This window comes from Sarcophilus harrisii, chromosome 3 (assembly GCF_902635505.1).
Source record: "Sarcophilus harrisii chromosome 3, mSarHar1.11, whole genome shotgun sequence".
NCBI classification, from domain to species: domain Eukaryota; kingdom Metazoa; phylum Chordata; class Mammalia; order Dasyuromorphia; family Dasyuridae; genus Sarcophilus; species Sarcophilus harrisii.
Genome location: NC_045428.1, coordinates 203,675,971 through 203,700,928, shown reverse-complemented (window position 1 = coordinate 203,700,928; position 24,958 = coordinate 203,675,971). Strand labels below are relative to the sequence as shown.

General features: G+C 33.9%; 1 protein-coding gene across 2 annotated transcripts in view; it reads left to right on the top strand.

The window, feature by feature from the left end:
- The window catches only part of CLCN4 (chloride voltage-gated channel 4), a 105,807-nt gene extending 82,198 nt beyond the window's left edge, over positions 1 to 23,609 (top strand). For both annotated transcript variants that reach the window (XM_003765589.3, XM_031959007.1), the window contains 2 exons: positions 3,329 to 3,545; positions 22,506 to 23,609. In XM_003765589.3, coding sequence (XP_003765637.1) covers positions 3,329 to 3,545; positions 22,506 to 22,596 — 308 coding nt within the window. In that variant the 3' untranslated portion in view covers positions 22,597 to 23,609. The remainder of the gene's footprint in view (positions 1 to 3,328; positions 3,546 to 22,505) is intronic.
- The last annotated feature ends 1,349 nt before the right edge of the window (positions 23,610 to 24,958 follow it).

The window sequence follows — 24,958 nt, the reverse complement described above, 5'->3', positions numbered from 1 at the left end:
TATAGATGTATCTTAGTGTATGAGAAGAAAAGAGATTTATAACAGATCTGGAAACATTCTTAGGGCAAACTTTGCCATATATCTTATCTAACCTTTTTCTACTCACTAGTCCTAGACAGATCTATTGAGATCAGTAGATTTGTTTCATTTTTTTACCTAAAAAAAGTTTTCAACCTAGATATCCAGCACTGCATTAAGCTGTTTCTAATGAGCTCTAAGTTCTCAGCAGAAAAAAAATAGGGTAATTATAATAATAATATAATAAGTATAATAATAATAATAATAATGATAAAATAGGGTAATATAATAATAATATGATAATTATAACAATAATAAAATCTATTATTATTTTAAAATCCAAGAAATGACTCATTTAAAAACATGAAAATTTAAAGCAAAAAAGAAAAAAAAAAGATCTTTCCTGAGACATTTCTCTTTCCTCTTAGGGATAAGTGCATTTAGACTTAAAGTTCTGAATGTGAAGGCAAGTCTAGTCTCAGCCTTTTCATCCTACAAAGAGTTCACATTCCCATTGTGAAAACTATAAATTAATTTGCAATTAACAAATATTTTAAATATGAAGAGTAACTGGGTACTTTTGAACCTTTCTGCTGTCTTTATTGGGAACACCAGGATCATCCAGCCCCACACAAAGGAGTAATAGCTTGTATCAAATCCATCTTTAGAAACTTTGAAAGGATGACATATGTTCTGGATCTCAGTGGTGGCAGTTGTATCACAGAGTCTGCCTTGTTAAGAATGTTCAGTTTGTCCCTGTTGCACGTTCTCTAGGGAAAGAAATGTAAGGCCAGAGTGATGGACTTGATGTTAGGAAAAACCAGGTCCAAGCCCAGCTTCAGATACTAAATGCTTGGGCAAGGCAGCCTCTGTTTCCTCTTCTGTAAAATGAGGAAAATAATTGTACTACCTTCCAGTTTTGTCAAGTTAAAATGAGATAATGTGTGACAAGTACTTTGTAAACCTTAACTTATTCTTATTACAAATATCCAATTTTCCTTACTTTTTCAGTACAGTTCATATAGAAATGCTCTTGGAAAAATTTGCTAACTTGCTATTATTCTCTTCTTTTTAATGTTTGGTATATTATATATTGTGTAGGTATATAAAAAGAGTGCTTTTTTGCAATTGAATAAAATATTGGGAGAGGATCTCATTTTCTCTAAGTACACTGAAAGCATCTCTAGGATAATCCTAGCCTCATACAGGATGCTGGGGATTTCATTCCCATGTGGTTTTGATTTTTTTCTATTAGGGCTCCATACAATATTTTGAAAGTCTTTGAATCTATGTAATTTGGAGATTACAAGAAAATGCAGCAAAATAGCTGCATTTACTAAAATGTTGTTCTTAAATTTTTATAGATCATAGTCTTATCTGGGCCATTGTAGAAAGAGGGAAAGTAGAAAGGAAGGAAACAAGCATTTAATAAGCACTTCCTATGTGCAAAGCACTATACTAAATACCTTTAAAATATTATTTTAACCTTTACAACAACCCTATGAGGTAGATGATATTATTATGACCATTTAACAATTAGGAAAATGAGGCAAACAGATTAAGTGATTTACCCAGAATCACATAGCTAGTAAACATCAGAGGCTTGATTTGAAGTAAAGGTTTCTTGGCTCCATCCATTCTGCCATCTAGCTGACTCAATTGTCTAAGTAAAAGGTGATGAGAGACTAAATAGTAAGGGTGGCTTTGTGAGTAGAGAGAAGTGTATGGATATAAAAAATACCAAGGAAGTAATTAATAATACTGAGCAACTGATGGGATATGGGTGGAAAGGGAAAAGCTAAAGATACCTCTAAAATTATGGATCTGAGTGATTAATAAGATTGTGGCACCTTGAACAGAAATTTATAATAATATTCTGCTCTCAATACAATTTAGTTGTTGAGATTTCAAGGATAGTATGAAATTTTTGCAGTAAAGGGATTGGTATATGTTAATTTGTTGAAAGATAGTAAACTCTTGATACATAATTCTGTAATTACTAGACTGAGGCAGAGTAGCTGTGTACCACTTGAGACTGTTCTTTTTTTTTTTTTTTAACAATAGCTTTTTATTTTCAAAATACATACAAAGATAGTTTTCAACATTCACTTTTGCAAAACTTTGTTCCAAATTTTTCTCCCTTCTTTCCCTTTACATTCCTCCCCTAGACAGCAAATAATCCAATATATATTAAACATGTGCAATACTGCTATACATATTTCTACATTTATCATGCTGCACAAGAAAGCACAAGGAAAATCAGATTAAAAAATGAAAAGAAATAAGAAAAATAATGCAAGCAAACAACAACAAAAAGATAAAAATGATATGTTGTGATCCACATTCAGTTCCACAGTCCTCTCTCTAGATGCAAATGGCTGTCTCCATCAAATATCTATTGGAAATGGCCTGAATCAGCTCATTTTTGAAAACAGCCACATCCATCAGAATTGATCATTATAATCTTCTTGTTGTATATAATGTTCTCTTGGTTCTACTCACCTCCCTTAGTATCAGTTTATGTAAATCTCTGCAGGCTTCTCTGAAATCGGCCTGCTCATCATTTCTTACACAACAATAATATTCCATTACATTCATATACCACAACTTATTCAGCCATTCTCCAACCGACAGACATCCATTCAGTTTCTAGTTCCTTGCCACTACAAAAAGGGCTGCTACTACATTTTTGAGACTGTTCTTTTTTTAAAAAAACTTATTTTATTTTTATTTATTGAATCAAGCATTTCTATAACATAGTATAATAAAAAGGATGAAACTACATTTCTATTATGTACAACTTGTTATTTCTTTTAAATATATAATAGTTTTCACATAAATTTCTTCCCTTCCTTTTTTTTCCTTCTCTCCTATCCTAGAGATGTCTACCATTAGACACAAATAGGTGTGTGCTTATATGTAAAATTATTCTATACACAAATTCTATTTATCAGTTCTTTCTTTATAGTTATTGTATTTATAATACTTATTAAGTTATTCACTTAAAAGTTATTCTTAAAACAATATTATTGTTACTGTGTGCAAAGTTCTTAGTTGTGCTCATTTTACTCATTATATCTTGCAAGTCTATCCATGTTTTCCTAAAACACTGAGCTCATTATTTCTTATAGCACATTAGTATTGCTTTGGTCATATAACACAACTTGTTTAACCTTCCTCAGTTGATGGGCATCCCTGCAATTTCCAATTCTTTGCCATCACAAAGAGAGCTATTATAAATATTTTAGAATATAGAAGTTCTTTTCCTTTTGCTCTTTATTCTAACCATCCTTTTGCTTTCATTGATTAGAAAATGCCAGACAACGACAGGATGGGATCGTGAGCAATTCCATCATGTATTTCACTGAAGAGCCCCCTGAATTGCCTGCGAATAGCCCCCATCCCCTGAAGCTGCGGCGCATTCTGAACCTGAGCCCCTTCACAGTTACTGACCACACTCCCATGGAGACAGTGGTGGACATCTTTCGGAAGCTGGGTCTCCGACAATGTCTGGTGACTCGTAGTGGGTAAGTTGAACAGCAAACTTGAATTTAATTTCAGTCAGCATTTAAGAATCTACCTACGTATAAAGCACTGTGTTCAGCCTTGATATGCAATACAAAGATAAACAGGACTTACCCTGAAGAATCTAAACTTTCTATTGAGGAACATGCAAACAGTTAATTAGCAGCAAAAAAAAATTGAGGAAGCAGGGAATATTAATAACCAGGGAGATCAGAATATAGGAGGAGAAATGGAGATTTAAGGCTTGAGAACAGCTAAGGCAAAGACAGAGGCAGGATTTGTAATGCTGAGTTGGGAAACAAACAAACAAAAAAAGATCAATTTGACTGGGATGTAAAGGTTTGTAAAGGGAAGTAACAAAAAAAGTATGGAAAAGTGGGCAGAGTCCAAATTTTGGAGGAATTTACATGCCAAATTGAAGAGTTTGCATTTTTAGTGAAGACCACTAAAAGTACTTGAGCCGGAATATGATAACTTAGACTTTTCCTTTGGAAAGATGAATTTTACAACTGTGTGAAAGATGGGTTGAAGAATGATGCTGAAAGCTAGGAACTGAATTAGGGGTCTATTTGAGGCAGTCTGTTACTAGTACTCTGTCTAATCTTGTAGAGTGTAGACCTGGAATCAGGAAGCCTCACACAGTTACTAGCTATGTGACTGGACAAGTCACTTAACCTCATTCTGTCTCAGTTTCCTCCTGGAAAAATGAAGAGAATAGCAACTCCTTCACCAACAATATGGGGGTAATAATAGCATTTTGTTGTAAGAATCAAATGAGATATTTGTAAAAGTGCTTAGTATAATGTCAGGTCCTCAAAAAATGCTTATTTACATTCTATTTTAATAGTCCAGGTAAGAGGTAATGAGAAGGGGATGGATACAAAATAGATCATGGACATAGAATCACCATAAGACTGGGCAATTGATTAGATATAGGGAAAAAGGGAAGAGCTGAAAATATCCCTAAACAATGGGGGAGAGCAAAAAAGAGGGAGTGATGGTGGTGATGGGCACTGATCCAGTGTGATGTAAGAGACAGCTTCGAGGGCCTCTGTTCACATCACAGTCAGTGCTTCTTAAGAACTGAGAAATCTGAGACAGAGACTACGTGATTTGTACTATATTTTTTTGTAAGTGGGGGCAGAGGGACAATAATCCCTTGGCATCTTACTTTGAGCAGCGAGCGTGTTCTTCTCAAAAGTGTTATTTTTTTTTTTTTCTTTCTGTGGGAAGTTTGGATGTGAATGCAACACAAAACCAGACCCAGACTACTTGACAATTAATGAAAATATACTTAGCAATTGGACCCCTTTCAACCTATGAATAATGTCTGACTATGTATCGTAATCACTGAGATAAACCAGCTTTGAAAAGGAATTTTTTCTTTCATTCACCCCTGCCCTGAATTCTGAAAATGGAGATATCTGACTTTGTATCGTAGGGATTTGAAAATGAAGAATAAACTGTGATAAAAAAAAAACCAGAAAAACAACCAAAAAGTCACTTCTCTAGCTGTTATTGAAACATTATGGAAAAATTGCCATGATTTTAGGAACCACAATGTAAATTAGGGTAATTAAACAAGTTGCATTGTTCCAGTAGCTGATGGATTATTTCATGGTATATTATATGGCTACTTCATTGTCATTTTATAAGCATTTCTTTTTTTTTGTAGTGTAGACCAGTGATTTCATTGCAATTGAGAATTCTGGATCTGGAAACTCTGGGTGTAATATCATGATCCTATGAATTGCTCAATCATTGCAAATCAGTAACTGACTTGTAAGTTGGAGGATTTGCACACACGTTTAATATATTGGAAGGGAGGACTTGAATCCAGGTGTTCTTGATTCCCGGGCCAGTTTTCTTGCCACCATAATTCTCATAACTGCTTCTCATAATTCTATGTAGAATATATAAAATGAAATATGGGGGTGAGGGAGGAGGAGGGAGACTGTATGAGCCTTCCTAGCAAAACAATAGTGATAATTATGATAGTAACATATTACGTGGCACTTCATTGTTTAATGTGGAACACTTTGCAAACTTTAAAGTGTTATGCAAATGTCAGCTATTATTGTTGTTAACTTTTTGAAAGCACTTTTACACATAATTAGCTCATTTCATCCTCATGATAACACTATGAAACAGGCAAGAAAGCTATTATTATACTTATCTGACAGATGAAGAAAATGAAGGGACAGAGTCATTAAGTGACAGATACAAAATTAATGGCAGATATAAGACAAAGTGAAAGCTAAAAGAATAAGGGAATATTATAAGTTCTTGAAAAGCAAAGTAAATGTGTTAGAGTAAAATTCTTCTGGAAGTTTGTATGTAGGATGGAAAGATATTGAGTACTTTATTGTTAACTAGGAGAAAATTGTATTTCCCCAAGGATAAGGGAATGATCCTTTAGACTGGTTTTGGCAGACAAAATAGGGGAAAGTCATATCAAAGACAACTCAGTAGACCCTGATGTTAGATTGAATATGAAAAGAGTATTGGATCATAGCTGTCAAACTGGAAAGTACCTCTGAGATCACCTTGTCCAATTTATTCATTTTTCAAATGATGATACTGAAGTTCAGGGAGGTTACTAACGAATAAGGGTCTGACATGGGATTTGAATTCATTGAATGCATGGGATTTTGATTCCAAAGCTCATGCTTTTTGTCCTGACCCCTGATGAAAATAATGCTAATGTTTTAGATTTGGGGGAAATCAGGTAGATTCTTTGACAGTAGTGGGAAAATTATTTTCATTTGTGTGCATGCACACGTGTGTGTACACACACACACACATATACACCAGCTGGGATGATTTTAGCTGCTTAGAAACTAGCTTAATTTTCCAAATGCTGGGCCACTGGGCCCACCAAACAACCTGGTGGCTTTGATTGTAAAAAATGCCAGATGGTATTTATGCTTTAGAGTAAGGATTGAGGTAGATATTAAAGTAATGTGTTCCCTTGATTGTAAGCCTTTGATGATCCATTGTTTGACCCTGTATTATCCTGGGTCCTATTAAAAAGGCAGATAAAAATCTGGTTGAGGAGATGAAAAGGGTCCCAAAGTCCAGCATAGACTAGAGTGAATTGGCAGCTTCTATTATTAGACCAAGATAGGGATAAACTGATAAGCTTTTCAGGCCTTTCCTGGCATATATAGGCAATATTGCTTGAAATAAATAATTAGCTCTGCTAGATTATAAGTTGCTTGAGAGCAGGGACTGTTTGCCTTAGTACTATTCATACCCCATACAATGCCTTGCATATAGTAGATGTGCAATAAATGTTTAATGAATTCAAGTACTTGACCTTGATTCTGGAGACCATTTCCCTAGGTAGTATCTAAAGTAGACTTCCCCTACTTGAATTTCCAGTGCTCTGGAATATTATGCAGAATAAATACCAATGTGGTCACCCATAGTATTTCAAGTTTATAACACTTTAGACTCTTAAAAAAAAACACATAAAAAAGTAGATGTCAATTATCATTGGAATTTCCAATTTAGTCAGGAAATTCTGCCCTTAATACTCTCTCACAACTCATTGGCTCCCAAGAGTGTTTCATGTGAAGATCTAGGGACACAAATTGGCGCTGAATGTTCTGTGAGAAAACAAAATCACACTCTCTCTTGTTGTATTTTTTAAACAAACACAGATGCTGATATGTTAGTGCTGGCAAGATATCCTTATTTGCTAGTTCTTTCATCTCTTTGGGCTTCCAGCCAGGTTCGGCATGTCTCAAACATGCTCACTCTTCATATTCATTCCTTCTCTTTGTGCCTTCCCTGCTGAAAATTGCTAACGATCTTCAAATGTCAGGATCACCTGGTTTGTGGGGGAGTGCAGGCAGCTGGAAGATGGGGGCAAGGCTGAAAAGGGGGCTTCCAGCTGCTTCTTAAAATACCCCGAGTCCTGAGGGAAAGGCACAAATGGTATTAGCAGACCCACATAGTCACAAACTGGTACTGGTGGAGAAGACTATGGCCTTTTGCCCCCTGAACACCACAACCTGGGAGCCCATTGAGATGGTAAGAGAGGTAAATGGTGTTAGGTTTCCCTGAAGAAAACGGAGAAAGCTAAAGTGAGAGAAAGGTAATTCTCTTAGGATCTTGGCAGGGGGTGAAATGACTATGTGATTCCAGTTAACCTCAGAAAAATCCAAAACTTAAACTGTTCTTAGTGGGGTAGAGCCTGTTAACTATACTGGGCTCCATTTACTCAAATTGATAGCTGAGAAGGATCTCAATTTAAATGAACTAGGGCATTTTGTCTGCTGCCAGACAGGGCTTGTCTTCCCCTTTGCCCAAGAAACAGAGGATGAATGGTCTTTGTTCTTTGTAGCATATTTTCCTCTTCAATCTAGGATTCACACTGCTCTGTGTGAATAGATATAACATATATATATGTGTGTGTGTGTATATATATATATATATATATATATATATATATAACATAATAATATATATATTATATATATGAGAATAGAATATATATTTCCTATATATATATAAAACCTATATCTATACAGATATAAGCTATAGATAAACCACTGAAATGATTTTGCAGTCTTGAGTACCCCTTCTCTTTGTGGCACTGGGGTGATATTTTCAAAGAGATGTTCTAAAAAATAGTTTCAGACTTCAGACTGCTCTTTTGATGTTATGTTGAGGAAGAAGGGGATCTAAAACTGCTTCACATCTGCCTTATAGGAACTGGTTTGTGGGTCATAGGTATATTTTTGTCCACTGGCAAACAGTGGTGAGTAATATGGGTCTGTCAACACTTAATGATTGGAAGATACTTCAAAAAAAAGAGAAATTAGAGAAGCATTTGAGAGATAGACACAATTAAGTGCAATAATCAAGGAAGGCTGCTTTGAAAGGGGAAAGAAAGAACAGCACACAGGAGGAAGAAATTTGAAGTGGAGGGATCCTATTAGTTTGTAAGTTTCATCAACAAAGCCTCTGCCTGCCTTTTAAAAAATGAACCAGAAAGCAAAATGTTATAATGGTAGCCCTTGTATTTCTAGAGAATAGGAGTGGGAGGACTGAATGCAATTTTTCTTGAAATTAGGGCTTTTTTTGTTAGAGGGCTTGCTTTTTAATCTAGTATCAACTGCAAACTTGCTCATCATCCTTTGCTAATTTTAAAAAGAGGAATTCACTCTTCTTTAATACTTATAAGCACTTAAGATCTTTTTTCACATCAACTATTGACAGTTTTCCTAATTTTATAATTTCTCTACATAACTTAAGAAAGAAGTAGAATTATAATACAGTGGTGATCTTAAAGCTAAGAAGACTTATGTGAACCTGTGCAGATCACTTTATTAAGTTCTCCGTCCTTATTTCCAGTCTCAATGACTAAATTTCAGAAAATGTCTTGACCTAAATTGGTTGATGTTTCTTGCCTTTGAGATTTCTATGCCAGTTAAATCACAGGTATAATCACTTCATTTTGCATCTGCTGCTTTGCCTGGAACAAGAGGCCCCTTCCAGTTTAAGCTCATCATCTCTAATCTGTGTTGTCTTTTTTTTTCTTTTTTAAATTTGTGTCCAACTTATTGGGACTCTATCTATCTATTTATTTATTTTTTAATTTTTAATACCTTTTTTATTTACAAGTTATATGAATGGGTAATTTTATAGTATTGACAATCGCCAAACCTTTCATTCCAGTTTTTTCCCCTCCTTCCCCCCACCTTCTCCCCTAGATGGCAGGATGACCAATACATGTTAAATATGTTAAAGTATAAATTAAATACAAAATAAGTATACATGTCCAAACCGTTATTTTGCTGTACCAAAAGAATCGGACTTTGAAATATTGTACAATTAGCCTGTGAAGGACATAAAAAATGCAGACTGGGAATTATATGTAGTGGTTCTTAGTCATCTCCCAGAGTTCTTTCTCTGGGCGTAGCTGGTTCAAGTTCATTACTGGTCTATTGGAACTGATTTGGTTCATCTCATTGCTGAGGATGGCCAGGTCCATCAGAATTGATCATCATATAGTACTGTTGTTGAAGCATATAATTATTTCCTGGTCCTGCTCATTTCACTCAGCATCAGTTCATGCAAGTCTCTCCAGGCCTTTCTGAAATCATCCTGTTGGCCATTTCTTACCGAACAATAATATTCCATAATATTCATATACCACAATTTATTCAGCCATTCTCCAATTGATGGGCATCCACTCATTTTCCAGTTTCTGGCCACTACAAAAAGGGCTGCCACAAATATTCGTGCACATCCAGGTCCCTTTCCCTTCTTGAAGATCTCTTTGGGATATAAGCCCAGTAGTAACATTGCTGGGTTAAAGGGTATGCACAGTTTGATAACTTTTTGAGCATAGTTTCAAATTGTTCTTTGGGACCCTATTTAGACTTTCTTGGCAAAGATACTAGAGTGGTTTGCCATTTCCTTCTCTAGTTTATTTTACCCAAACTGAAGCAAATAGGGTTAAGTGATTAAATTTACATAATTAAATTTGTATCTTTCTGTGCTGTCTTATATATCTGTGATTCCTTTTGGTCTTCTTTTAAATTTTTTCTTGAAGTTGAAGAATTGATGCACTTCTTTGTTTTTTGTGTGGTAATCTAAGATTAGACCTTAAATCTATAATCATATTTTTATACTCAAATGAATCCATGTTTAGATCAATGAGGATTTACTTCTCCCTTCCACCTCTCCATCAGTACAAATTCCGATGTGTCCATACCTTCCCATTCTGTGTGATTTTCATACATATATTTCCATGTATCATTTATAGATGAATTATATAACATAATAGAGTTTTCTCTGGGTTTTTTAATATTTTGTGGATACCACTGCAAGATATTATTCTTTGTACTTGCTAAGACTGGTCCTTCTCCATTTCTAGTCATATATATCCTGTCCTTTTTATTCAGAAGTTAACAACATAAAAATTTTCATATACTTTATGGATTAGAAGGTTATACATGTAACTGTGATTCTTCATTATAAAATAATAATAAATAGCTCCCATTTATATAGTTATTTTACATGCAAGTCATGATTGTCAAGCTTCTGTAGTTATTTAAAGCTATCTTACTTTTTTATCATTGTCTTTTTGGTCCTCCCATGAAGATCATGGTATTACATGATTTGCAACTACATTATATTACTGAAAGAACACTGGTGAGGAAGAGATGAGCTTTTGTTTCAGGGTATAACTTGTGATCATTGAAAATGTTGAACAGTTTTCTAAATGCACTTTAGTCCACCTTTCTCCTATTCAATGATAGGGTACATTCAGTCTGTTTACAATGTACATCCAGGATACAGCTAATGCTTTACTAACACAATTGATTGTGCAGCTGGGGAAGTAAGGGAAGGGAAGAGGAGCAAGGCAATAAGGGTTAAGTGACTTGTCCAGGGTCACATAGGTAGTAAATGTCAAGTGATTGAGGCTGGATTTGAAGTCAGGTCCTCCTGACTCCAGACTCTACTGTGCCATCTAGCTGCCCCCAAATGTATTCCTGATATGCACCTAAATCATTCTCATGAAGATTTATAAAAGTGAGAAGGCGAGCATTTGGGGCCAGTAGTTATTGATATCTTCTCAAACAATTTTTTCTCCCTTTGGTATTTTTCATTCTTTAGAAATCTTTCATTCTTTGGCATACCTTGAAAATTAATTCCTTGGTTCTTTTAAAATCACATCACTGCACTTTTTTTCTGTGTACCTTTGATTAGTCCCAGATGCTCTTTTTGCCTTCATTTTTCTAAGTATATTTGTAGTTCTTTGCTTAGCACTTTGGGAACTGAAGTGTTAGTCTAACTGTGTGGGCTTCTCTGTGATTTGTGATGAGAAGAGATCATTGTAGAAATGCTGGCAAATCTGTTCCAATTTGTATGTATTTGTTATCCTTCTTTCAGTTCTATCCATATGTTTAGAGAGGAGCATGTGTCCAACTTAGGACTTATATCAAATTTTTTGCAATCTCTTATACTCACCCCAATGTTTCTTGGTTGCTTTTAAATGATTATGTTCCAAATTTTCATTCTTCCTCCTCTATAATGATTTTTAAATTGTTCCTTTTTTTTTTTTCCTGTGGCTTGACTTTCATGTGTCTCTTTCTTGGGGTTACTGCTTCTTGTTTGAAATGGGCTTTAGGCTCTTATTTTCTTCCTTATAGTGACTTTTATATTGGATAAACTTTAAAAAAAATTTTATTTAAATTTTTTTTTATTTTCAAAATACATGCAAAGATAGTTTTCAATGTTCACCTTTGCAAAACCTTGTGTTCCAAAATTTTTTCCCTCCCATCTCTCCAACCCCCTCCCTTAAACAGCAAACATGGATGAACTTTAGGAAAAACAATGTATTTTATTTTTTTCAAATACTGCAAAGGTAGTTTTTAACTTTTACCTTTACAAAACCTTGTACTCTAAATTTTTCTCCCTCTCTTCCCTCCTTCCCAAGATAGCAAGTAATCTGATATAAATTAAATATGTACAATTCTTCTAAACATATTTTGGATAAATTTAAGTTAGTTAAGATGGATAAACTTTGGATAAATTTAAGAATGGTTATGATCTGGGATGTCAATGTTTTACATTTATTGGAATTGTTTTAATTGCATTGGGGAGGAGTTCATCATCTTTGTATTTTCTTCTTTTTTTTTTTTTTTTTTGAAGCAATTGGGGTTAAGTGACTTGCCCAGGGTGACTAGGATGTGTTTTTGTGTCTGAGGTCAAATTTGAACTCAGGTTCTCCTGACTTCAAGGCTGATGCTCTATCCACTGCACCATTTAGCTGCCCCAGAAGTATTTTATAATTATGCTTCTATAATTCCCCAATTTGTCTTGTCAGGTATGCTTGAAACTCCTCCTCCCCATCCTTTTAAATTAATTTGTGTATGTCTGAGGCAATTGGGGTTAAGTGACTTTGCCTAGCATCACACAAATAGGAAGTATTAAGTTAAGAGGTCACATATCAGTTCAGGTCCTTCTGACTTCAGGGCCAATGCTCTATCCACTGTGCCTTATATGTATTTCCCCTTGTGTGCCCCTTGTATTTCCTTATAATTGATGTTGATTTTGGTCACTGGTCAAAGTATTAGTCACTGATTTGCACACAAACAGCTGACACTAAAATAATGCTCATATTAAAAATAAGCCTTTTCTGGTCAATATATCAATTCCTTAAAAAAAAATTGGTTTCCATGCAGTACCTTTTAATCCTATTTATAATATAATGAAAATATTCATTATATATAAGTGTGAGGCTTCTAAATGATTTACTAGCCTTTGGCCTTTTTTATTTATCATAGTAACAGATTAAGGAATGAGCCTAGGTTTCTGACTTCATTGGTTTTTAGAACTACAACTTAGAGAATTAGCTGTAGTATTGAAACATTAAATGATTGTCATGACTCTGTATGTATCACAGATAAGACTTGAATTCACATCTTCCTGGCTTTGAGACTAGCTTTTTATTTACTCTGTCATGCTGACTCTTATAATTGTAAACCATACTTTCTTCTTTTCTCAATTTTATTTTTATTTTTTATTTTTCCAAATACCTATAAAAATAATTTTAATAATCATTTTTGTAAAACTTTGTTTCAAAATTTTCCCCTGTCCCTTATCTCCTCTCTCCCCAAGATAGCAAGCAATCTGATATAGATTAAATATATGCTATTCTTTTAAACATATTTCCATATTTGTCATGTTGTACAAGAAAAGTCAGGCCAATAGGGGGAAAAAAAACCATGAGAAAGAAAAAACAAAGAAACAAACAAAAAGGTGAAAATACTATATGCTTTGATCCACATTCAAGTCTTCATAGTTGTGTCTTCAGATGTGACTTATTTTGTATCTCAAGTCTGTTGGAATTGCTTTGAATTCTCCACATTGTTGAGGAGAGCCATGTCTATCACAGTTGAACATCACATAATCTTATTGTTACTGTGTACAATATTCTCCAGATTCTGTTTACTTCATTTAACATTGGTTCATGTAGATCTATCTGGGCTTTTCTGCTCATCATTTCTTACACAACAATAAAATTCCATTACATTCATATGCCATAACATATTTAGCCATTCCCCAACTGATGGGCAGTACACTAATTTTCCAGTTAACTATACCTTCTAATGTATTTTTCACTATCTTCTCCTGTGTCTACCTTCCCTTTAAAATCACCAAGACATAATATAAATATTGACTTAGTTTGAAGAATGTTATCAAGTTTTTCCTAGAAATTCCTTGATTTTTCATTTTTAGAAAAGATTAAATCTATGGTAGTTTTTTCTCTCTGTTCATCATGAACATTGTAAGGGAAGATAACCATATGCACTACGAAATAGTATTTGTTTCCCCGGATGCCTGACAAAACATTTCATTCATATTTCTGAGGGTAGTTGTGAGCTCTCCTACAATTAACTGTAATTTCTTTGTCTTCTAATATCATATAAAATGTCAATGGTTCTAGTTTTCTAGTAGTGTGTCTACTTGTTGGTCTTTGAATACTGATTTCATACTTAGAGCAAAAAATTAAAATTTAGAGATGATCTGTAAATTATGCTTCATAGCACCCTTCTCCCCCTAACCATTTTGTAGGTGTTACAAGCAGAGTTGCCATGGACCATGTGGTATTGACAGCTACTAAGTTTTTCATTTTTTATTTTTGGGTTGGCATGAACAAAGAATTCTTCACATAATGTTCAACCTGCTGGTTATTAGTCTGTTTATATTTTGTTGGTCTGATTGTCAGATGGCAATCATAATCTGTCACTGAGTTCATACACAAGAAAAAAGAAAATAGATTTAAAAAATACTCTGAAGACAAGTGATGATATTTATAATAATATCTTGAATTAGAAGAAATTACAGAGGCAATCTGTTCTTTTTAAAAGTAATAATAGCTTTTTATTTTTCAAAATACATGCAAAGATAGTTTTCAGTATTCATCCTTGCAAAAACTTTTCTCCTTCCCTCTCCCCCTTTCCTATTCTTAGGCACTAATTAATCCAATTTAGGTTAAATGCGGTCAGTTCTTCTGAACATATTTCCACATTTATCATACTGCATAAGAAAAATCAGATCAAAAGAGAAAAAATGAGAAAGAAAAAAACAAGCAAACAAAAAAAAAAACAAAAAAAGATGAAAATACTATGCTGTGATCTACATTCAGTCTCCATAGTCTTTTCTCTGGACGTGGATAGCTCTTTCCATCACCAGTCTATTGGAATGGCCTTGAATCTCCTCATTGTTGAAAAGAACCAAGTCCATCACAGTTGATCATCACATAATCTTGTTGCTGTGTATAATGCTGTCTTGGTTCTGCTCACCTCACTTACTGTCAGTTCATATAAGTCTGTCCAGGCATTTCTGAAATCAGCCTGCTCATCATTTCTTACAGAATAATAATATTCCATTATATTCATATACCATACATAATTTAGTCATTCCCCAGCTGAAGAACATCCACTTAGTTTCCAGCTCCTTGCCACTACAAAGAGGGCTGCTGGAGATAATCTATTTTCCCTTTTTACAGATGAAGGGACTTCAGCTCAGAAAGGTTGTGAGTGACCCAGTATCACATTGTAAGTTAATAGTATAACCAGGATTTCCCATCTTCCTTTGGGTTCCAAGATCTTGTGTGGATCCAATTCCAATCAGTGCTTTCCCCATGATGGGAACTTGGACGTCCTTACTGTTGTATAAGTAGTCCCTTAGAAACTTGTTCAGGTGGCGGATTCTGGGAAGATGGCAGAGTAGATTGATAAATTTAAAGCTCTCTAGATTTTTCCCACAAATAGAACAAATTTGTGCCTCAGGGTGAACATAAACTGGCAAAAAAAACTAGAAGATTTGGGGCAGAACTAGAATCTTCTTGGTACAACCTAACCAGATCTGCAGAAAGACCCCAGGCCAGGATTAATGAGAATTTTGCCTCCAGGCCTGTTTGTGGAGTGGATTAGGAATGTCAGGGGTCCTGGGAAGAAGGAGCCAGCATATCTGGTTAGTCCTGGGGCAGGGGTAGGGACTCTGCTGGCTGTGGGCACTTGCTGGAGGATGGAACTCTTGGTTTGGAGTTCCTGGTCAAAAGGGAGAACTGAAGGAAAGTTTGAGGCATTATTCTCATATTTGCTTACATTAACACCTCTTATTAAAACAAAAAAATGAACTGACAAAGAAGAAAGAACTTTACATTAGAAATCTACCATGGGGATAAGGAAGACCGGGGTTCATCTTCAGAGGAGAATATTGAAGTAAAAAAAGCTTCTATGCCAAAGAATAATGTGAAATGGCTCCTTACTCAGAGAAAATTTATAGAACTCAAAAAAAAAATTTAAATCAAATAAGAGACGTTGAAGAAAAACTAAAAAAAAAAAATCCAAGAAAAACAAGAAGAAAAAAAGTTAACTAAATAGAAAAGGAGAGACAGTCTCAAAGACGAAAATAATTCTTTGAAAATTAGAATTGGGCAAAGGGAAGCCAGTGAAGCTATGAGAGACCAAGAAATAAAAAAAAAAAAAAAAAGATTATAAAGAATGAGAAAATAGAATAGAGTGTGAAACATCTTATAAGAAAAATGACAGATCTGGAGAACAGATCAAGAAGAGAAAGTATAAGAATAATGGGACTGCCTGAAAGTTGTCCAAAAAAAGAACCTTGACACAATAATGCATGAAATAACCCAAGAAAATTGTCCTGGAGTGATAGAACATGAGGGGAAAGTAGAAATGAAAAAAAATCCATAGATCATCAACTCAACGGATCCTTTGTGGAAAACACACAAGAATATTATTGTCAAATCTTGAAATCCCCAGATCAAAAAGAAAATTTTGTAAGAAACAAGAAAAAAACAACTTAAATATGCTGGAGTTACAATTAGAATTATCCAGGACTTAGCAGCTACAATAAAAGACCTTAGGTCCTGGAATCATATTTACTGACAATCAAAAGGATTAGGCCTGTGGATGAAAATATATCCAGGAAAATTATCCATAATATTTAATGAGAAAAAAAATGAAGCTTCAATAAGCTTGCAACTTTTCAGGACTTTGTATCAAACAAACCTGAATTTAATAGAAAATTTAACATATGGAAACCAATATCAAAGATCATTTCAATGGACTCAACCTGGACAAATGGCTTATTTTTTTTACATGGGAAATATATACATATGTTTAAGATTCTTATCAACAATAGGGTAGCTGAAAAGAAAGATTGGGAGAGTTAAGGTAAAAATAGTAATTATATTATACAAATAAGGTACAGAGGAAGAACAGACACAGAGGCTTTAGGGGGAGGGAGGCTTTGTAATTCTGAAAATTTATTCACATCAGGGAGGGGCTTAATAGGCAACATTACATATATAACATGAAGAGTATAGCATCCTCCAAAAATCTATAAAGAAATAAAAGGGGAAGGATGGGAAAGCAAAGAGTGTGGGGAAAAAGATAAGTGTGGAATCCATGGGTGGGGGAAAGTTAAGTAATAACTAGCAAGGCAAGTTAAGGAGCATAATTAAAGCCAAGTCAGCAGGGATGTGAGAGAGAGAGAGAGAGAGGAGAGAGAGAGAGAGAGAGAGAACGAGAACACACATATATATATATATATATATGTATACATACATACATAAATATATTTTTTCTTAACTATAATTTGATGGGAATGATTGGGAAATGAATGGGGGAAAAAGAATAAAATAGGATGTGAAGCAGAGAACAAAAGAACAATTTACAAGGAAGTAAAGAAAAAATGGACATTCATGAATATAATTTCTTCTATTAATATGTATGTATACTCTCTCTCTCTCACACACACACACACGCACTTTCTTGATCTGGTATTTGATGATATATATTTTGAATCCTCCTTGATATTTTGCTGGATACATGACAATGTTCTCTCTCTCTCTCTTTTTTTTTTTTTTGTATTCCTTTCCTGTTTTTCTTGTTTTTTTTTTTAATAAAAAAAAAAAAAAGAAACTTGGCCAGGTGAGAAATGTTATACACTCAGCAGATTCCCAAACTCTGGAAAATTATAGACATCTCACTATAATTTAGGTGGTAGGTAAAATTTAAAGCTATCTTGAGGGTTGTATATATGAATAGAGAATCTTCTGACCTAGGTCTCATTTTGTCTAATGGAAGAGTACCTCCAGCCAAATAAACAAGGAAACCTTTTTGATTTTTAAGACCCATGTAGGTTTTTGAGTTTACCCAAGGAAGATCCTTAGAGATTATTTGTGGACCATGGCTAAAGATGACACAGGCTCCTTCAGTCACAACCTGGAATATACCTGTTCTCTGGATTAATATGTCTTTCTGGATAGGGTAGGTATTCAACAGTTCAAATATGGCCACTAAGGAAGTATAAGAACTAAATATAGATATTTAGAGGTTTCTGCAAGCTTATGGTTGTTATTAAAAAGACTCTTATTTGGCTAGGCACTTTGGGGAATAATATTCACTTCTATCTGAAGGAATGAGATGATAGATGCTATTATTATGGAAATTGAACTCCTAAAGCAACTAAATCTAAGAAAAAGATAATGGGTAGCAGAAAACTTGAGAGATAAATCGAAGCAATAAACCTTTGGAGTTTAGAGCCTCATTGTGTCTAAGTATTAACAATAGTCATTGTTCATTCTTGACCTGGAATGGAGGTGAGGGATGGGAAAGTAAAGAGGGATGAGTTGTTTCTCAATAGCAATAGATCTTGGAGACTGAAAAAGATGAGTGAAAAGATGGAACACTTCTGACTTCCCTTAGGTATTTTGTTTCAATATTTTGACAAACATATCTGGAACTGGCTTTGTTTACTTGAATCAGACCTATGCTTTTTCATGCCAGTTTTTAAGTTCCCCAAGTTGAAAAGTATGAAACATTCATTCCAGATGTGAAAGTTTTCCCTAAATAGTTCATGCGTAAAGTCTAGGTGTAGCACTTAGGCAATGATGAGCATTCTGTAGGGAAATATTTGATCTGTTTTTTCATTATGTTCAATCTACTCCTACTTGATATATTTTTATAGTTCTGATTCTTCTAAGATTGTGAGTTTCTAGTTTTGCATTTTATCTTGATTATATCCCCTTTCAACAGTGAAGGGCTCCATTTATACTCATCCTTGTTCATTTGTGCCTGACTTTTTAAGAACCCATTTGTGTTATTCTTGGCAAGCCTAACTTTAAAATATTAAGTGTGGTTTCTTTTTGTTGTTTAGTTGTTTCAATCATGTCTGACTCTTTATGACCCTATTTGGGATTTTCTTGGTAAAGATAATTGAAATAGTTTGTTATTTCCTTTTCTAGATCATTTTACAGATGAGTAAACTGAGGTAAATAAGGTTAAACGACTTGCTCAGAGTCATATAGTTAGTAATAGGCCTGAATAGGTTGTTTTCAAGTTAAGAACTTTTTATCTTTTTCTATTATCTTTCCATCTACTTTTAGTTAATATCTCAGGCCCAATCCTAAAGAATGAAAGTTAGGAAGAAAGGTATACAAGGATCTCTGGAAAGGAGAATGAAATGGGAGGGGGTGCTCTCAGAGCTGCCAGAAACTTTTATTGGGTCCCAAATGACTATCAAGTTGCAGTCCAGAAATTCCTTGACTTAGCATAGTATACGTGTGTGTTGGTGTGTATTTTCTGCTAAGTTTAGAAATACTTTGATTTTTATATGCTTTAAGCATAAAATGAGAATTATAATACCTTCTTACCTCACATGGTTATTGTGAAGATCAAATGAGAAGTCTGTAAAAAAATAACAATGAAGTATCATATAACTGTCACTTTTTAATTCAAATGATGCTAGAGTTTTAAACAGTAATATGTATACATGGAGTAATAAATAAGAGTTGGCCTTTTGATTAGAAAAACCTGAGTGCAAATCTTAATCTCTGACACACTGGCTATGTGCAAATCATTAATTTCTCTGTGCTTATAGGTAACTGATGAAGAAGATTGTAAATTGGAGAAAAGACAGTGATCTGCACTGATAAAGACAGTTTACTTGGGAGTTCATTATATCTGTGTCCTTAATCCCCACATATAATCATTGATGCAATTTTTATCATGTAGATTTACCTCAAACCTATTATTTTTTCCTTAAAAGCTATATTTTCTGCAAGCAGATTGACATTTGATTCTACCATTTTTTTTTTCTTTTTATATTTAAAATTTTTATTGATATTTTTTACACTGCTTTTATTGATGACGGTATTCTTCTCTCTGCCTTCCTCGGTAAGATAGTTTTATTATGTAAGACCAGTTCAACAAAATTATTCAATACATCAAGGATAAATAACTAGGTGGTACAATGCTTAGGGCACTGGGGGCTTGGAATCAGGAAGACTCATTTGAATTCAAATCTGGCCTCAGACAGTAACTGTATGTTCCTGGACGTGTCACTTAACTGTGTTTTGAGTTAATCCTCTCATCTGTAAAATGAGCTGGAGAAAGAAATGGCAAACCACTTCAATATCTTTGCCAAGAACTTCCCAATTGGGGTCATGGAGAGTCACACACAACTGAACAACAAAAAAATTCAGCATGTCAGCCAAGTATGATAGTTTGTGTTCAGTGTTCCTCACTCATAGTCCCCTATTTCTGAGGGACATTTTCTCATTTCTTTTTCAGAGCCAAACTTGGTTGTTATAATGACACAGATTTAGGTGTTTGTTTGTTTCATTTCCATGGATTCCGAATTATATATGCCGTTTTTTTTTCCTTTGGCTTACTTTATTCTGCATTGGATTCATAGAAATTTTTCTACACTGATATGACATATCATTTTCCCCCCATAGTACTATTATTCTATTAAATCCCCATACTACAATTTGTTTAGCTGTTTTTCAGACAATAAAGATTTACTTTATTTCTAGTGTTTTGACCACATCAAAAAAAAATTGCAATAAATATTGTAGTACATATAGGGCTTTTTATTTTTGGTTATTTACTTCTCAGGGCATATATCTAGCTATGGACATTTTAGTCACTTTCTTTATACAATTCCATATTGCTTTCTAGAATAGTTGTACTAATTTACAGCTCTGCCAATAATATAATAGCATTCCCATCTTTCCACAGTTTTCAACTTTGACAATTCTCATTGTTTTTCATCTTTGCTAATCTGCTGAATGTATAAAGAGAAATATCTGGGTTATTTTAAATTGCTTTTCTTTTTGTTAATGATTTGGAACATTATTTTCATACAGTTGTTAATGTGTTACCATTCTATTGTAAACTATTTCATCATATCCTTTGACCATTTGGGCAATGGATTTTGTTCTTAAATATTTCTCTTAGTTCTATATATTTTAAATGTGATACCTATAGCAGAGATATTTGATACAAAGATTCTTTTCTGGATCAATCACTTCCCTTCTTAATCTAGTTTCTTTAATTTTGTTCATTCAAAAACTTTTCAATTTTTATAATCAAAATTAGCTCTTATATCTTCTGTAATCACCTCTTTCCCTTGTTTGATTAAAAATTTATCCTTTGCCCATAACTATGAAAAATATTTTTCTTTTATTTTTTGTGATCTTTAATATTCAGATCTATTGTTACATATATACAGACATAGACACACATGTCTGTCTAGCTAGCTAGGTATGTATGTATGTATGTATCTGCTAGTGGATGGAGTAGTAGGCCTGAAATCTGGAAGACTCATCTTTGTGAGTAAATCTGGCTTCAGACACTTACTAGCAGTGTGACTTTGAGCAAGACACTTAACCTTGTCTGCCTCAGTTTCCTCATCTGTGAAATGAATTAGAGAAGGAAATGGAAAATCATTCTAGTATTTTTGCCAAGAAAATCACAAATGGAGTCATGAGGAGTTAGACATGATTGAACAACAACCGTGTGTGTATGCATATTAATGTGTATGTGAATACATATTATATATAATATACATACACATACACACACATATATATACACACACATATATGTGTATATATATATATTTTGGGGGTGGTATATGGTATAACTATTGATCTAAAACTAATTTTTACAACTCTTCAATTTTCCTAGCAATTGTTATCTGATAGTGGGTTTTTCTCCCCTGGGTAATTAATACTTTTGGATTCATTTAACATTGGATTATTGAGTTTCACTGTTTGTGATTCTCCTTTGTCTATTTTGTTCTATTGATCTATTTTATCATTTTTAACTAGTATTCAATTGTTTTGATTACTGTTTGTATTTTGAAGTTTAGTTTACATTTTGTAAGAACTATTTACATACTTAGTTCTTTTTGCCTTACCTCTTTATTTCCCATGACATTCTAGATCATTTCTTCTTCCTAGTGAATTTTCATTTTATTTTGTCTAGCTCTGAAAAGGATTCCTTTGCTAGTTGTGATTAGCACAGCACTACATCTTTAAATTAATTTTGGTAATGTTATCACTAGCAGCCACTTAGTGCCAAGTAATCCTTCAATTATTTGAATTCCTCATTATTCCTCAAAGGAGTGTTTTGTAATTTTACATATACAAATCATTGACTGTGCTTCGGTAGATTGACTCTCAGGTATTTTATATATTTTATATTTATTTCAAATGATACTTCCCTTTCTGTTCCATTCCTGGATTTTGTTATTGCCATATAAAATGCTATTGATTTTGAAAGCTTATTATGTAGTCTGAAACGTTATTTAAGCTATGTGAATTGAATCAGTTTCCTTGATGATTCTCTGGGGTTTATTTGATGCTTTTTTTTTTTTTAGTGGAAAAGTCAAGAAGCAGCATTTTCAATTTTCCTCAGTTTGCTTAAGAACTTGAGCTCATTTAGTAATATGTTCTGATGTCAACACCAAACTTGGTATTTCCTATGATACAGAAAATAGAACCAAAGTACTTTTGATTTTTAGCTTCTATGTTCTGAACAAGTTTTATTTTTTTTTCCAGTGGATTTTAATAAACTGTCAATGACCTCTTCTTTCTTTCTTTTTTCCTGTTTCAGGAGACTGCTGGGCATCATAACAAAAAAGGATGTGCTAAGACATATGGCCCAGATGGCGAATCAGGACCCTGAATCCATCATGTTTAATTAGGGCACTCCTACTTCTAAGGCATGTGAATATTACTTTGGAGAAAAATGGAACAAAAAAAAGGTTGCATTGACATCTTTTTAAAAAAGAAACTAAAATGCCACCAAACCAAAATGAAAACCTTTACACAGGGAGCAGCATGGAACACAACTTTGAAAGGAGTTGAAGAAGAATGAGACATTTATTAAATGGGTATATAGGTTAGCACTTTAACCCTCTACAAATTTCAAACTGTGTTTCCTTAAAGTGTTTACTAACAATTCAACTGGTACCCAGGTAAGTATAAATAGTATGGTCTATACATGGCAAAGGAGGAAAAATAATACTAGAGAAACATATCAATCTAGAGGACCATGTGGGAGGCCTTTAACTTAGGAACAAATGTGAAGCTTCAAATTCAAAAGCAAAGAGGATAAGTATGTAAACCTCTTTATTTATTTGTAACTGAAATTTTGTTGCTTTGTTATTGAATCATAAAAAGACATTTGTCACTTACTTTGTTTTCAAAATTAAATTTGAAGAGATTTAAAGCTGTAAATATGGAAAGAAATCCACTCATGGAAAGTCTTTTTTTTTTTTTTTCCTGTCTTCTCACATATAATTATTTTGGTCACCCAGTTGTAGCCTAGCCCATTACCACAGCTGTGTTAAAATCAAAGATGTTTGGGAGAGTGAATTTTTTCTCTATGCAAGACTTAAGTCTTAAAACTGCACTATGAAAGTATTCTTGAGTTTGGCCCTGGATTTTATTGCTGTCTTTACAAAGAAACAAAACTGGTGATTTATTTGTATCTGAGTTGCATTAGCCTAATTTCTCCATTTCTCTTGATTAAATCTTCTTGAATACAATTCAGTTTAGCATGGGTCAATAGAAATACTTTTGGCCACTAGCATGCAATAAAAACTTGTCCCAAGTTCCAAGTGGGGCATATAACAGCCTTTGTTAATACCTTCTTGTCACCAGATCTTTTTAATTACTGTAGTCAAATAGAATAAAGGTTCATAATGGAAAGCCATTCTGACTGCTTAAAAAAATTCCCCACAAAATCAAAACCCTACTAAATAGATAACAAATCCTTTCCATTCTGTTCTCTCTGGGATATAACCTAGACCAGCAGTTTTAGCATGTTCTTTCTTTTTTTTTTTTTTTTTTTTTTTTTTTTTTTTAATTTAATAGCCTTTTATTTACAGGATATATACATGGGTAACTTTACAGCATTAACAATTGCCAAACCTCTTGTTCCAATTTTTCACCTCTTACCCCCACCCCTCCCTAAATGGCAGGATGACCAGTAGATGTTAAATATATTAAAATATAACTTAGATACATAATAAGTATACATGACCAAAACATTATTTTGCTGTACAAAAGAATCAGACTCTGAATTATTGTACAATTAGCTTGTGAAGGAAATCAAAATGCAGGTGTGCATAAATATAGGGATTAGGAATTCAATGTAATGGTTTTTAGTCATCCCCAGAGTTCTTTTTCTGGGTATAGCTGGTTCAGTTCATTACTGCTCCATTAGAAATGATTTGGTTGATCTTGTTGCTGAGGATGGCCTGATCCATCAGAACTGGTCATCATCTAGTATTGTTGTTGAAGTATATAATGATCTCCTGGTCCTGCTCATTTCACTCAGCATCAGTTATGTAAGTCTCTCCAGGCCTTTCTGAAATCATCCTGTTGGTCATTTCTTACAGAACAGTAATATTCCATAATTTTCATATACCACAATTTATTCAGCCATTCTCCAACTGATGGACATCCATTCAGTTTCCAGTTTCTAAGCCACTACAAAAGGGCTGCCACAAACATTCGTGCACATACAGGTCCCTTTCCCTTCTTTATAATCTCTTTGGGATATAATCCCAGTAGTAACACTGCTGGATCAAAGGGTATGCACAGTTTGATAACTTTTTGAGCATAGTTCAAACTACTCTCAAAATGGTTGGATTAGTTCACAACTCCACCAACAATGAATCAATGTCCCAGTTTTCCCACATCCCTCCAACAATCATCATTATTTTTCCTGTCATTTTAGCCAATCTGACAGGTGTGTAGTGGTATCTTAGAGTTGTCTTAATTTGCATTTCTCTGATTAATAATGACTTGGAGCATCTTTTCATATGACTAGAAATAGTTTCAATTTCTTCATCTGAGAATTGTCTGTTCATATCCTTTGACCATTTTTCAATTGGAGAATGGCTTGATTTTTATAAATTAGAGTTAATTCTCTATATATTTTGGAAATGAGGGCCTTTATCAGAACCTTTGACTGTAAAAATATTTTCCCAGTTTATTGCTTCCTTCTAATCTTGTCTGCATTAGATTTGTTTGTACAAAAACTTTTCAGTTTGGTAT